We start from the raw sequence: 16,418 nt of genomic DNA, 5'->3' as shown, positions 1-16,418 counted from the left end.
CACTTAAAATGTATCCTTAAGATCTGTGCATTTCACCGTATATAATTTTTACCTTAATAAAAATAGTGCAGGAGGGCAAAGAAGAGAAGGACCCAGGTTTGAACCCCAGCTCAGCCATGTGATCTCGGTGGCCTTGGACAAGTTACTGAACCTTTCAGAGCCCCAGTGTCTTTATCTGTAAATGGGATGAGGATGGACTCTTCACGGGGCCACTGAGAAGATTCAACAGAACACCACAAAGAGGTGACACGGCTGGTCCATAGGAGGAGAGGCACCCTATTAAACAGCTTAGTGGTCTTTACTCCCCACTCACCTTCCTCCCCTCCCACCTCCCAGCTCTTCAAAATTCTATTTCCACAGATTCCTGCAGGACAAGCAGCGGAGGAAAGGAGAGTGGGAAATGTCCCAACCCACCACAGTGGTGGAGACCATGTGGCCAAGAGAACAAAATCCCATTGCCATCATGTCCTCACTCTGACTGTCAACATGATGTGGAAAAGGAACCATTCCTACGGGCAACTGCTCACATATAACCATGACTCAGAGCCCCCGAGAACTGACACCTTGCCCCAGGTGTGGGGGACTCCTTGCTAGGTGGGCATCTTCATGCAGTGAAAGCTGGCTTATCTGGCATTCTAGTAACTAAAAGTGAATTGAACAGCATAAAGACAACCTTGAGGTACTCAATGAAATAAAAATTAAATCCTGTCAAGTTTTAATATTAAATATGAATATTCTGTAATAAAATGCTTGAAAACTTGCTAACCCATTTGTGTATATATGCATATTATGTCCCTATCTATCAACTACCTATCTACCTTCAACACCTGTCTATTACCATCATCACCCATATCTAAATGATATCAGAGAATCATTGCTTTTAGGGCTGACAGTATCATTTGGTCTAACCGTTTCATTTTGGTGGCATAAGACAGAGATGCAGGGAGGTGAAGAACTTGTCTAAGATCCTGGGGCTTGGTAGTGTATGGATCTTTTGGGATTTCCTATCCTCCAGCCCAGATATCATGGAGCATTTACTCCCCTGTGGTCAGTTTAGCTTCCTGCAGGCTTTTGGTATCACGTGTGTGAGGCGCAAATGTGCCCAAGGAACCATACCTTGGTAACTCACGCCATGTGTGAAAGAGTACCCAAAATGCAAGAGGCTGATGCCTTATTGAAGGAAGGTGGGCTGGAGATAGAAATTGTGGTTTTCGATTTCAGTGACACGTGGGGACATTTCAGGAAGGATTCCTGCGGTGGGAGGAGGTTGATTTGGATGGGACAGTAAGGGTTGTTTATGCAAAGGAAAGAGCTGTTTCTATCTGTTGGATGCTCGGCTAGATGCAAGGATGAAGTGATTTATAGCAGGATGCGATGGGTGCATCAGCCTAAGGAAATCATCTGCTAGGGTCCGTGTTCGTGGGAAACTAACGGCAAGATTTGAACATGTAATTTGAACAAGGGAGGGATACCGGGAACCAAGAAAGGCAACAAGTACCTTGACGACCACATGCAGCATCATTTGCAAGCCATTTTTGCCAGGGTACTTCCCCGCAATGTTAGCTGCCGACAAGTTGAAGAGGTTGGCTCCCGTTTCGGTGCAGATGGCGTGGACCAGCATTTTCTTCCCTACCCCCGATGGCCCTGCCAGCAGCAGGGATTTCACCAAAGGAGCCTTCTCATGCACCGTTGCAGAACCTACAAAAGGCAGAGACAAAGGCTCCAAAATCCTGCAGAGAAGCGCAGCGACTCTGAGACGAGGATCCCTCAAGGCTGTTCCTCCAGTGTCTGGCCCCAGTTTTCTGCAACAGTGATAAATGCGTCCAAAGCATTTCTAACCGGAGGCACATCCCCCATCTGAGTTAGCCTGTGACACCTTTGATTTGTATGTCAGGGCTCAAGGTGGGGGCCACCAGGATCTCCTTGCTTATTCTGTACGTGGCTTTCCCTGCTACCCCTCACCCTAGAATTTCCCCCACACTCATAATTCTAAAGAACATTCCTGCAATAACTTACCTCTGGCATTTTTTCTAGGGTGGGGGGTGGGTTTCTCTGCTTGTTGGCAGTGGCCTTATATTCTTTGAAAGCTTAGGAAAAGGAATGTGGACATGCAGCCGCAGCCCGTAAGGGGGCTGGGAATGTTTGTTAGTGGTTCTCAGGAGGGAAAGGGGAGAAGTAAGAGCCAGGTGTAAGTAGCCGGACTTCCTCGGTGTGCCCTGGGTTCCAACCCGTTGGTGAAGTGCCTTGAGTTACTACGCAGGCCCTCGGAGGCCGGCCACACTGCCCATCTCCTCCGGGCCAGAGCGGGATTCGGGCTCGAGCATCTTCTGTTGTCCTGAACACACGCGGAGTGCACATTGGCACGAAGTAACTATGAAATGAAATCCTGGAGAGTGCTGTGATCAAAGCATCTACTATCGTGACTTTGCTTGGGGCAGCGGCTGGGCACTTTTTGATCAGCTGTGACTACATCCATAATACAATTATTATTGTGCCTTTCTCTCTTTTTTTTCTTGTGTAACTGAAAAGATATAGGGAATTTACCAAATAATCAGGAACAATTTTTATGGTTACCCAACATAAACTTGGAAGCCAGTTTTGCGTGAGTTCTGTTTAAAATGCAGTGACGTAGGCGTGCTTTATTTGTGGTCAGCGAGGGGTACGGTAACGTAATATGATAAAGGAGATTCTGTCGCTCACGATCGGAGACAGACGCCATTCACCGGGTGGTCCGTTCAGCCCCTGGTATTGGGGGCTGCTCAGTTCATGGCCCTGGCTGGGGGCTGGTGGGGAAGAGTCAGGACTTGCTGTACAGAGTTTATGGCCAGGACGGGAGCTGAACCTGAGTGGACGTGACCAGAACGGGAGGCAAATAGTGCTGAGCTCCGTGTGAGCCACAGAGGGTTCAGAAAAGGGCGGGGGTTAGTGGGGGAACTCAGGTCCGACTTCCGGGAGAGGGTGGAACCTGAGCTATCCCTGAAGGAGCAGAACTGGGACGTGTAGACAGGACCCTTGAGGGTGGCACAGTGACTGCGGGCCTGCAGTGGGAAGTCAGGCAGGTGCCGGGGAGTGGCAGATAATTCTCGCTAGCCATGTAACAAGGGACAGCAAGGGGCTGGGGAGGGAGACTGATGCCAGCCATAGGGGTCCCTGGGAGGTGGGGAGGGTTGCAGATGTGCCAAAGGTGCTGGCCGAGCGCCCTCCTCCCTTCCTTTTCTCCTTCCATATTCTGGGGGGCAGTCATATTTCTGGGAGGGCGAATGGGTGAGCGCTGACCAGATATGTCCTGGGTGCTCTCATATCTGCCCAAGGGGCTTGGAAAGCTCACACCTCGTCCTGGGAGCCCTGGCTGAGGCTCTTAGGGCTCTAGAGGCCAGTGGGTGCTTGTTTTGCCTGGCCATGGTGCAGAGTGGCCTCACGGCGTGTCCTCAGGGCCCTCTGCAGAGTGGCCGGGTTGGCTAGTCCTGGCAGTGGTGACTTGAACACAGGGCCAGCAAACACATTCCGTGTTGCCACTGGATACGATTTTAGATCTATGAAATTTAAAGGAAGCACCCGAAGGCAGATCTGTGAATGTTCTCGTCTGTCTGGCCGGTTTGTGCCTTGCAAACACACACACCAGTCCCCAGAAGAAATCCCTGCTGGCTCTGGGACCTGGGGAGGTCAGCAGCCCGTAGGGACTTCGGGTTCCTCATTGACACGAGGAGGATTCAGGTGGGATGCTTCCTGAGCATCCTTCTTCTGATGCTTTTAAGGCCACTTGGAAACAATATCCATCGTTTTGTATCCTCGAGCCAAGGATCAAACATACTGCCCCCTTTAATGATGTCTTAGGAGTTCCGTGAACAACATGCTGGGTCTTGGTGCTCTCTGCTCTACTGTTTTCCATCTCACTGTGATGAGGGTTGAGGGCTAATTATTTTATTTGCATGGACATCATAAATATTGCATATCTATTTGGTTGACCCCAGAAGTATCATATAGTTATTTATGATATATACTTTTGTATATATAAAATTTATGTTGAGCCCCAATTCCACTTACTACTTCTGACATTAAATTAAAAGAGGAATGAACCATTTCTTGCCAATAGGTCTAAGTCAAAGGGGAACAATATTATAAGTGCCCAAACTATTCCCGTATTATTTTAAAGCCAGTTAAACAAATAAAACATGATTTCTATTCCGGAGTTGTCATCAGAGCCAAGCCTGGCTGCCCCAGATGACTCAGGTCATACACATAAAAAGGTTACTAAAATGATAAGCGTGAAGGAGAGCATCAGAGAGCCGCCCTTCCTGCACCTGCACCTCAGAAGTCTGGTCCACTGGTCTGAACAATCATGATGGAATCTTATTTAGCAGTTAGAGTGGACGTCAGTGAAAACCAGTAGAGCCTTGATCCTTTAGATTCATGAAATACACTTTCACTGATTCATGAAAGGCCGGCTTTGTTAAGGACCCAGTAACAGAAGCCTGTGTATAAAAGGCAAGCCTAACATTAGCCCTTTGTCTAATTTGATTAATTTTAATTGCAGGTGCTTGCTTTGGTTATTATCTCTCCAGATGATTGCCGACAGGACTTTCAGCCCAGAATGTTAAGCAGGCACTCAGAAGCGGTGCAGACGTGCTCCCCGGGTAGCACCTTCCTGTGCTCTCCGGGATGCACGGTTGCAATAGAACTACCCTCACTCAAAATGATCAGCACAAAGAATTCAACCAGGAAGATGCTGCCAAAGGCACCAAGCAGTGCACTCCTGCTTCTAGGAAACGTTCAACAGGGTGTGGAGACTTTACCTAGTGGCAAGATCCCGTACAGGGCGATGAGCTGTCTCACATCCAGGAGGGAAGGCATGGGTTCTATGGATACCTGGCGAAGCGTGGTCCCCAGGTAACTGTACTCTCCTGGAGGAACAGAAACAGAGGATAAGTAAATGGGAGACTGTGTTGGTCTGAGCTGCATGATCTTGGCACCTGCAAAACTAACACAGAATACATAGTCAACATTTCTGAGCAAATAGAATGGTGTTGCAGGGAGTCATGGAGAACACATCTTCTCTCAGTAAAGACTTGAGAAAACCCGTCCAGTCATGAGAGCGCCGCTATCTCCCTGTAGTAACGGGGCATTCTGTTGAGTAGGACGCTAACCTCCTAGGATTTCTAAAAATAACCTTTGACTATCGAATGACTGAAGTGGAACTAAGTTCTAAAATGAAGGACGTACAAAGTAGACTAAAACATGGTAGGCTTTATTTAATTTATACTTATATTCCAAGCAATTATGCCTAACATTGGCATAAACTTTAAAAATAAATTATTTAAGATCAATGTGGAATTTGTATTGGAGCAGTGTAAATCTGAACCTAAAATGCAGTCATTTGAAAGGAAGGATATGAGTCTAATTTAGGATAAATAGAAACATCTCCTTTTGCGGGTAATATTCATTTACATTTTTATCATTTTCAAAGGATTACCAAAGGAATAATACAGAAATAAATCTTTACAGGTTTAATTAGAAGGCATCAAAGGTCTTAATTGTAACTAGTCATAAATCTGAAGTGTTATTTTCTAACTAATTTAGATAAGGTCACCAAGAAAATTAGTTTGCCTGTCTCCATTTGTCATGAGGAGGGACCTTTATATGCTCATACAGTTCTCTCTTGATTTGTACCTGAATCTGAAGGCAAAATATTCAATGCATGAGTCACAGTGTCTTGATCATTTTTTTTTTCTGGCTTTTTCTTTCTATAAGAAGTATGGATCTTGCAGAGCTTTTGATGTTCTATATGTATGTCCAATAGAATGTGCTTACATGTATGTGAATTAAGAAAAGCTTTAAAGCATTTTCGAATGCTAAGAAAATTAGAATTAAACTAGATAATGCTGGGTGTTTTGTTGTGGAGGGCAGGCTTTCAAAGCTCCCACATGAAAAAAAAAAAAAGTCCTTGGCAAGGACAATGGGTATTGGTGGGGAGAATGAGTGATAGTGAAAACTTCCATTGCAGCTTCTGATGCCCGAGCTTTTTAATGAGCAGGTAATAAATAGGAGAGTGGTTAATTTCGCCTTCACTAAAGCAGGAAGAGATCCTGTAGCCTCCATTCAATCCAGTGCTTATTGCTGTAAACATGACATTAGAGATGATCTGAAAGTGTCCCCAATTTTCCTGCTTAAATAAATCCATATTAATACCCAGATGCACCATATTTTCTAGGACCTAACAGATTTCGTTTAGACACATCATATTAAGTTGAATTAGTGGGTGGTGGTTCTGATGGAGTGAAGGACACCACCAGCCCCCACTGCTTGCCAAGCGTTGAGACTCATCCTGAAAGTGTGTGGCTGTGTTTCGCCATAAACCCTTCCCTTCCACTCAGGCAGAAGTTAGAAACTTCAGGATTCCCCGCACAGATCCCAGGTCTTCTGCCAGAGAGGGAAGAAGGAAATGGTGGCTGAAAAGGCATTTTAAGTACAAGGCATGAGCAAGGGCAAGAAAGCCTACAACAGTGGACGGAAAAGAAACAAGGAACGTGTTACAGGTGGGTCTGACTGTGTTTCCTTACAATTCCTATGTTGAAATCCAGATCCCCGATATCGCAGAATGTGACCTCATTTGGAAATAGGACCGTTGCAGATACAACTAGTGAAGGTGAGGTGATTAGGGTGGGTCCCAGTGCAATATGACCGGTGTCCTTTATAAAAAGGGGCCATGAGCACACAGGTGTGAAGCTGGACACAGGGATGGGGAGATGCAGCAGAATCCCAGAGGCTACAGCAAACCTCCAGGGGACAAGGCGAGGGATGAAATGATGAGGTCATAGGAGCGCAGGGACATCGGGGCAGCCAGGCAGGAGGGCTGGCAGTCGGGGCAAGAGAGACGTGGGGCTGGTGGGTGCATGTAGCTTCTAAGCTACAGCAAAGCAACAGCTTCTCCCTCAGCCCTCAGAAGGAACCAGCCTTGCCGACACCCTGATCTTGGACTTCTGGCCTCCAGCCTGTGAGGGAACGCGTGTGACCCCTGTTACAGCAGCCCTAGCAAACTGGTACAGAAGGAATCAAGTAATGGAAGAGAATGGAGACATCAAAGCAGGAAAAAAATAATGAGAAATAAGAAAAAATATTTGAGAAATAAGGGTGGGATCAGCCTTCCATTCTACCCCACACAGCATCACAAAGAGTATGAAGAAGAGAGCAATTTATAACAAGTCCTAGCTTCCCAAATACGCTCCTCGGGGACCAGGGGCAGAGGCTCAAGAGCAGATGCTGCTGGTCGGTGTTTGCCTCCCCCCCCCCCCCCCCCCACTCCACCAGGGCTGCACACGAACCGTCTCCCAGCGACGAGGACGGGCACGCGTGTTACACGGTCATGGGTCAGGAGTATGGGCTTGTTCATAAGCTGTGTGTGCTGGACCCAGGCGGCCCAGCTTCCGGGACGAGATCAGCAGAGAGACGGCTGCAGGTGGACTCGGGGTTGTGACAGCTTTGCTGAGACTGTGCAGGACCTGCTGGGGTGCCGCCAACTCCGAAGCTCTGCGGGGGTTTCATGTGTGTGAATATGTAAGTCATACCATCGAAGATGCTGAGTTTTCTCCTCTGTAGGGCAGGCCCTGAACACCGAGGAGAGTACGAGAAATACTAACTCTGGCCTCGGGTCAATGTTCCCCCAAAGGCACAGGGACTGAACCATGGGTGGGGCCGGATAATTTAGGGGAATATTAATTTGTGTTTGCTCTCCTTGTATTTTGGCCTTAGGCAAAATACACGCACTGCTTGCACTCACTGCTTCTGTGATGTGGCCTGGTGGGGGGACACCCATAGAGACACCATGAAGTCACAAGCCCTCCGACTGGCAGCCCCCCGAGCCTGCCAAGGACTGGGCAAGAATGTCACCACCAGCAATAGCAGGACAATAACTAGCTCGGCACCAAGCCAAGCATGCCCCCTGAACGCCCCATCTCTTAACTCACTATTCACAGTGATTTGACAAGGCAGGAGCTGTGATTGTTCCCCTAACTGTGGAAACTGAGGCACAGAAGGATCATACAAAGGGCAAGCATCCTTCAGAAGGCGAGGGGTGAGGGAGGGGATATTCTGTCTTTCACGTTTTATTTCTCTTAAAGCATTATTTGTTCATTCTTGGATTCATTATAATTTATTTTCTAAAATGATTTTTCTCTTTATTTCTAATACTCCTTGGGTTTTGTTAGCTCGTTTCTGAGGTTTTCTAATTTCATTCTATGTATTCTTACAGTTCTTCTGTAATTTTTGTATTGTATGTTAGCTTGCTTGAGAGAGTGGGCTCCATTTAGGTGGCTTTTTGTGATGTTAATTTACTCCTCATTCTTCTTTTTGATAGAAACGTTGCATGGGCTTTGATCTTGGAGGTTTCCATTGCTTAATTTTATGTGAGATAGTATTTTTTCTACTTTTAGAAGAAAGTTTGGTGTGGGATAGCTTTTTAAATGTCATAGAGCCCCCGCTTCTGTTGTTTCCAGAAAAATTAAAAGCACGGTGGTGTGCTTTTTTGAGGTGGCCAAGCCCCTCCCAGTTCCGGCTGTAGTTGCTGCCTTGGTCTGCTGGACCTCCCTGCGAATGCCTGCTGGTTATTTTGGTGTTCTTCTGCTCTGTGTCCCCAGCTCCTTGTACTTGGGGTTGGAGGGGACACCTTGTCATTCAGTTTTGGTGTAAATGTTGTCCTCAGGTTTCTGCTTTTGCTATCTGGTTGCTCTGCCTATTTTTACATGGGGGTTTGGGATGATCTACTGCCATCTTTCAAGCTAAGGATCTTAACTAGGAAAATATAAGGAAAGCATGGAAAAGCCCCCATGGCAGTTTGACTGATTTTGTTTTAGACTGGGTCATTTTCTTTTTCTTTCAATTTTTAAATTAAAATTCCAGTTAGTTAACATGCAGTGCAATATTGGTTTCTGGAGTAGAATACAGTGATTCCTCACTTACATACAACACCTAGTGCTCATTATATCAAATGCCCTCCTTAATCCCCATCACCCATCTAGCCCTTCCCCCACCCACCTCCCCTCCAGCAACCCTCAGTTTGTTCTATATCTTTAAGAGTCTCTATGGTTTGCTTCTCTCTTTTTTCTTCCCCCCCTTCCATATGTTCATCTGTTCTGTTTCTTAAATTCCACATATGAGTGAAATCATACAGTATTTGTCTTTCTCTGATTGACTTATTTTGATTAGCATAATACTCTCTAGCTTCATCCACCTCGTTGCAAATGGCAAGATTTCATTCTTTTTGATGGCTGAATAATATTCCACTATATATATATATACCACATCTTTGTCCATTCATCAGTCAATGGAACTTGGGCTCTTTCCATAATTTGGCTAATGTTGATAATGCTGCTATAAACATCAGGGTGCATGTACTCCTTGAATCTGTATTTCTGTAGCCTTTGTGTAAATGCCTGGTAGTGCAATTGCTGGGTTGTAGGGTAGTTCTATTTTTAACTTTTAGAGGAAACTCCACACTGTTTTCCAGAGTGGCTGCATTCCCACCGATAGTGCAAAAGGGTTTCCTTTTCTCCACATCCTCATCAACATCTGTTGTTTCTTGTGTTGTTAATTTTAACCATTCTGACAGGTGTGTGGTGGTATCTCATCATGGTTGTGATTTGCATTTCCCCAATGATGAGTGATGTTGAACATCTTTTCATGTGTCTGTTGGCCATCTGGATGTCTTCTTTGGAGAAATGTCTATTCATTAGACTGTGTCATTTTCATTTGAGGTCCGAATGCATTCACTTTGGCCTTATGTGTCATAAAGATGCTGCCCGGAGACCGAGAGATCATTGCAAAGTCCACGATGGGTAAGAAATCAAACAGAAGATGAGAAATATGTGCATAATTTGCTTTTGGAGATTCCACGTTGTGCCAGGCACTGCCCAAACACTAGAAATTCAGTGATGAACAAAAATACACAATGTCAAAGGAAAGACAGACAAGAAGTCAGAGATCCCAACCGCAAGAAAAGGGACAGTGTTCTGTTAACAATGTCATGTTTTCATATGAACAGAATTAACAGAGCAAAATCAAGGGAATCCAGGAGAAAACCCTTTGGTAGTTGAACAAGAAACACATAAAATAAATAGAAACCCAATATATATTCCAGTATATGTCCTCATAAAATTCTTATACTGTTAGGAAATATGAACGCTCCCCCCCAGGCCCTCAAGAAGAACTGTGGCTTTATTTCAAAGGCATTGAAGTAATCATTTTTTGTTCAGAGGGAAATGTTAGCCTTCTTGTTCCTACAGGCCCAAATTAGGTCAATGTGTAATATAATACAATGAAAAAAGAGAGATTTCATGTTTCTACACTGATATCACAACAATTTAAAAAGAGGGTGGGGAGGACACTTCTTTCTAGAAAAATGGCACCTACTAAATATAGAAGGGATGATAGAAATAGAACACCCCCATTTTACAATTACCCTAGCAGTAATCGAAGCAGGCAAAAATCATCAGTGGAGGATAAAACCTTTAAGCCAGCTGGGAACAGAATCTCCAGAGCCTCAAAGAATCCCACCCCCAGGCCCCCACCCCAGGTTATTCATTAATTAGGAAGGGGAAAGTGAAGCTTGACAGTGGAGAAATCTGGGGAACAGCACTTTGGCCAGCGATGATACTTAACATCCCCAGTGATGGGACACACGTGTCCCCAACGTGAAACACTGAGAAGGACATAATATCAGCTACGTAGTCTGCCTGCCTCCCCCACCCCCCCCGAAACGTTTAACCTGAATCAAGTCATGAGGAAAGCATCAAACTACTTCTGTTGAAGGACAGTTTGTGCAACAGCTCAGACTCTGACAATGTCAATGGTGTGAAAGACATCAGGTTGGAAGTTGTTCTAGATTAAAGGCATGAAAGGCGACTAAAGAGATATGAACCCCACAGCCATGGGCCTTGATTGGATTTTGGATTCAGAAAGACAAAAATGTATAAAGGACATTATTAGGACAATTGGGGGAGTTGATTGCCTACTAGGTATTAAGTAATGGCATTGCAAGATGTTCCAGTGTGATTATCCTTTTGTGGCTATTTGGGAGAATGCCCTGGTTCAGGGCAGATGCGAGAGAGTGAACATTATACCTGCACTAGGGTGCTGGGATTATGAAGAATGTTAAGCTTTACGTGTGCTTTGAGGTCATCATGTTGTTTTTTAAAAATTAAGAGAAAACATTTGTTAGAGATGGTGATAGCAAATATCTCTCCTCCTTCCTTCCAGCTACTTCTGGGGTGGCCCCTTCTGGAAGGAATTCCTTCCGTAAGAACTGTGTGTTGTTCAAGTTCCAGGTGCTGCTCCCCTGGGGCATTTTGTTTAAACCCGAAAGTATGAACAAGTTTTCATTTCCTCAGTTTAGCTTATGCCAGACAGAATGCCCCAAGGAATCTTGCTGGTAGGCTCAAAAACCTGCCTCTACCACATCCGGGGAGAGAGCAGGACCTGTGAGTTCACAGTGCAGAATGAATTCAAATCAATTCAGTCCAAAAAAATCTATGAGCCACTATAGGCCAGGTTTTGGTTTGGACAAAAATGCAAATGAAACATATTTCCAGCTGTTGGGACCTAAGAACCCAAGGGGCAACATATGCGGCACATATATGTGTTGATTTTGGTGTACCTTACCGATGTAATCAGAGAGGTTAACTTTCAGAGCCTGGATCAGCAACCCTTCTTCCACCAGTTCCTTATACAGAGACTCAATGGTCCTGGTGATAAAGCAGACCAGCTATTCCATGAGCAGACACATAAAACCAGCATTTCTGTTAATCACCATATATGCAGAGAACTTTCACCAGATCTATTTCTAAGCACATTTGTATCTATGCAAATAAGTTGACTTTTGGAAGCGTTTCTACAATTTGGGGACATATGAGGCTTTAAAAAACAATACTTTTGCTCATCCACGTGTACGTCTGACATTTCCCATTAATAAGAATCATATCCCTGGGCATCTGAGACCAGCTATACCTCCTGCGGTCTGCCCTTTCATTAGTCCTTGTGATGGCACAGATAGGAATTAGAAATTGCCCAATAATAGTAGCGCAATGGGCCCAAAATTATATATTCAGTTAGCATCTGCAACCCGTAGTAGATCATTAATCCTTTGTGAAATTGATGTTTCCTTTTAACCCAACAGCATAATAGTTTAGAAGAAATATCTATAAAGAACAAAGGCTTATAGGGGAACTAATTCTACTACGAAAGACAAAATGTCTAACGCGGTGAGTGTGATGATTTTTTTAGGAGAATGTTATACTTTTCCATAGTGTTTACAGATGTCAAAACCACTTCCCTAAGGGGGCCTTGGGCATACAGCCAGCACACTGGTAATTTATACTAATTGAGGAAAAAATCAAGACAGTATCCCACTTAATGAATGAAACTCCCAGTGAAATTAACTGGGGCTTGGCTTGTAGGAATTTAGATAGGTCAAGCTCAAGTATTGAGTTTAATCCTTTGAGATGTTTTATCTATTTCTAGGGGCCATATGTTTTAGTTCTACCCTAGTCTTTCTTTAGAATGAAGGATTGTAAATATAACTATATTTAACCAGTTCTTTGTTCTATGATCCAGGTTAGTATGAGCAAGGATATCAGTTATATTTAAGCCAAATACCATTGGGATAAATGTTAATTCAATGACCCCAGTCCTTGATTGACTGGAATTTTATCCTTTCATACATATTTAAGATAGGGTTTAAATTAAAATAATGTTTAAAATTCTGCTGCGAAATAAGAAGGTTTCAATTGTAATGGGATTTGGGATAACAGCATCTGACCTGCAAGGAAGTACCAACTGTAGGTTTTTAGTTAGAATACCGCTTTAATATGAACATAGAATATATGCATAAAATATTAACGTAAAATTGAAGAAGATTCTCTAAAACAATCAAAACAAAATACATTAAGAAGCCTGGAACACAAACCTATACTTGGGTCTCTCCAGTGAAACGAGCTTCTGTTAAGGAATAAAACATTTCAACTTTAAAACTACCTTCAGATGATAAAAGTATGGTTTCAGGTTGATAATAACTCGATGAGAGAAAAGGAAGTTGTCTTACAGCGACTTGGTGGAATTAGCCCTAGTCTAGAGACCTAGGGTCTCCAAAATTGAAATTGAAATGAAAAGTCTTCAGGAATGAGATAACCAGCTGTTTCTGTACATTTGGGCATAGAAGTGAATAAAATAATCCTGGTCTCTCTTCCTTTTGCTAGAGAAGGGCTTGCGGCTCATTTACAACAGTTCATCTGTACAGAGGCATATGCAAGAACATATTCAAAGTCTAATGGGTATTGTTCACCAGCCACGTGTGTGTGTGATCTGTATTGTTAAAGCTGCGTTTTTATTTGGTAATCCCATCTTTACATGCATGAGAATGTGAATGAATAATTTTAATTTAGTGATCGGGTCATATTGGTAGATTTGATTTTAGCTCTGGTTTGTGTCTGGATAAGGCACTTCGCATAATCTTCTTCACCTGCAAGACTGTTCTTGGTTTGGGGACTAATGTGAGAGCAAAGGAGAAAAGTGGGTTTTACAAGCTACTAAAAGACACCTGTGGCTTGTGGCACTGTGTGCATGCATGGGCTGGACCCCCATCTAGGGAAGGGACTGTGCTGCCCCTTGGGTCCCCAGGAGGCATCAGTGTTGGTGCTCGGAGGGATTGGTGACCCAGGAACTGGGCAACTGACTCTCAGGATGCTGACCAAGCCCCTCTTAGGCAGCAGTCAGCCACAGCATCTTGACCCTGAACCTGTCCCCAAACGATGGAGAATCAAGTGAAGAAAACTGCCTTTACAGGAACACTGTAGGAGCCTTTTCTCCACGAGCCAAAGCCCACATGCCCTCTGGCTGTCTTTCCAGAGGCTTCCTGTCAGGGCTCCAGGCATGTGCACTAGCCCTGGAGCACTCTTGTCTCCTATTTCCTTCTGGATGGTTCTAAGCTGGCTTCCTTTCTCATGGATCTGCTCTCAAGCAGAGTTTGGAATGTATCCCTGGTAGCCAGGGGATGACTAGGAAATACTCCCAAACAGGGGAGCAATACGTGGTATCCATTAACAAAACCCATGGGAAGAAAGATATACCTTCAGAATGATTTCTGACATTCACTTATTAGGGATTGTATTTTATTTTATTTTTATTTGCTTATTTAATTGAAGTATAATTGACATACAATGTCCTATTAGTTTCAGATGTGTATCATAGCGATTCAATATTTTTATACATTACAAACTGATCCCCATGGTAAGTCTAGTCCCCGTCTGTCACAATACAGTTATTACAATATTAGTGACTATATTCCCTATGCTGTCTATTACATCCCCATGACTTATTTATTTTATAAGAAGTTTATACCTCTTGATCCCCTTCCCCTATGTCACCTGTCCCACAGGCCTCCCCCAGCTGGTGACCACTAGCTTGTTTCCTGCACCTGTTTTATTTTGTTCATTTTGTTTTTTAGATTCCACTACATTTCTTGAAAATACCTGAAAACCTAAGACCTATTTATTTCCAGCGTTAAAGAACTGAAGGGACGTTTCAGTTTAAAAAATGAGTATTTAAAATGATTCATGAGTATCAAAGTTTGGCCAGTGGAGATCAAGGCAATGGAAATACTCCTCAATGAGGTGAAACCCCATCCTTCTCTTCAATGACCACTTGTGAAGTGCCTCACTGGGCTGGACCCAGGATGGGGCAGAAAATGGGAACAGTCTCTGCCCTCCAAGAGTGTCAGTACTCCCTCAAAAGTTGGATCAGAGGACGCCTGGGTGGCTCAGTCGGTTAAGCGTCTGCCTTCAGCTCAGGTCATGATCCCAGGGTCCTGGGATCGAGTCCCGCATCGGGCTCCCTGCTCCGCGGGGGGCCTGCGTCTCCCTCTGCCTCTGCCTCTCTATCTCTCATGAATAAATAAATAAAATCTTTAAAAAAAAAAAGTTGGATCAGGATGCTGTTTCTTGAACAATTTCTTAAGAACCCCCCAAATTTTGGGGTGCCTGGGTGGCACAGTCAGTTAAACATCTAACTCTTGATTTTGGCTCAGGTCATGATCTCGGGGTCATGGGATCAAGCCCTGCATCAGGCTCCACACTTGGCAGGGAGTCTGCTTGGGATTCTCTCTTTCTCCCTATGCCCCTCCCTGTGCTTTTACACTCTCTCTCTTCCTCTCAAACAAATAAATAAAATCTTAAAAAAAAGAACCCTACAAATTTTAAAACTTAAAAAAGTTGCATGATCTCAGAGGTGATGCTGGTGTCCGTCCTTTGGCATACACCTTGCAGGCTAGGAGACCACTCTTCACGCAGGACTGAAAAGCAACCCCAGCATTTCCAGGGTGGAGGAGGTGTGGTGGGCAGAGAGGGATGCCTTTCTCAGGCTGGGGCCGCGGATTTTGGTTGTGACCTATACTCTGCTCTGGGCGGGGCGGGGGGGGGATGGTTGGCGCTCAACGTGCAGAACAATGCTAGGGCACACCTCACCTGTCTGCTGTCAGATCTTTGTCCTTCTTCCCTCTTTTCCCTTTTTTGCCTTTCTTCCCTTTCTTTTTCTGGAAAAAATGGAAATAACCAATAATTTAGTAAACACAAGTGAGCAAATTAGCTCTAGAACTTAGGTAGGGCAGCAGTTTTTGGTTGTGGTGGCAGGGAATGGGATGGAAGTTCCACTGTGGCACACCGGACGTGCAGTTGCCACATTTTCCTGGATGGAGGGCTTGGCCTGGGAAACTGCAGGTTGCTTATGTGGGCATGTCCCTCGGTGGGTAGACAGTGAGGTCACCCTGTGAAGCCTGCAAAGGGCCCGATTGCCAACAGGCTCTGAGCATTCTGGCTCTCTTCTTGTGGGCTCTCATCTACAAAGGGTGAGAGTGCTGCATGCTCGGGTCATCAAGTTGTGCCAGTCTTTGACACCTAATCTCATGCCCTGTTAGCATCCGGCCCCAGATCTGGTTCCCAGAGGGTTCTGCATTCTGATTACTGTGACAGCTGGAGGGACGTGCTTGGAAAATGATCTTTCAAAACAGTGCTGCTGACCGCTTCACTACTCTGTTTAAAGCATCCATTGGTACCTCCCCATTGCACCCAGGATGAAGTTAAAGTTCACCAGCATGGTGGATGGAGTTCTTCCAGCCTGGTGCTCGTCCTCTCCTGGCTCCTAGCTCCTGCTGCTAAGTTCTTTCTCAGACCTCCTCGGGCCACCCATGCTCCCCATCACACAGGCTATCAAGCACTTTTTTACTGTCTCAGCATCTTTCATTCCTCCACATCTATGTCCTCACTCACTATGAATTTTATTGCAGTATAATTTATGCAGAGTGAGTATACCCGTGTCCAGGCAGATTGCCTTAAACACTGCCAGGTTCAACATCTAGAACATCTCCTCATCACCCCTGATCT

General features: G+C 44.7%; 1 protein-coding gene across 2 annotated transcripts in view; it reads right to left on the bottom strand.

Annotated features, from left to right (window-relative positions):
- Positions 1-16,418, bottom strand: part of IQCA1 (IQ motif containing with AAA domain 1) — a 143,865-nt gene that overhangs the window by 34,429 nt on the left and 93,018 nt on the right. For both annotated transcript variants that reach the window (XM_035006796.1, XM_035006797.1), the window contains 4 exons: positions 15,504-15,571; positions 11,650-11,732; positions 4,794-4,901; positions 1,499-1,698 (listed from right to left, as the gene is read on the bottom strand). In XM_035006796.1, the coding sequence (XP_034862687.1) occupies positions 1,499-1,698; positions 4,794-4,901; positions 11,650-11,732; positions 15,504-15,571 (459 nt within the window). The remainder of the gene's footprint in view (positions 1-1,498; positions 1,699-4,793; positions 4,902-11,649; positions 11,733-15,503; positions 15,572-16,418) is intronic.

This window comes from Mirounga leonina, unplaced genomic scaffold (genome assembly GCF_011800145.1).
Source record: "Mirounga leonina isolate KUSES-001 unplaced genomic scaffold, KU_Mleo_1.0 Mir_151, whole genome shotgun sequence".
NCBI classification, from domain to species: Eukaryota; Metazoa; Chordata; class Mammalia; order Carnivora; family Phocidae; genus Mirounga; species Mirounga leonina.
Note: the sequence above shows the minus strand (reverse complement) of the source record. Positions and strands in the feature narration are given on the sequence as shown.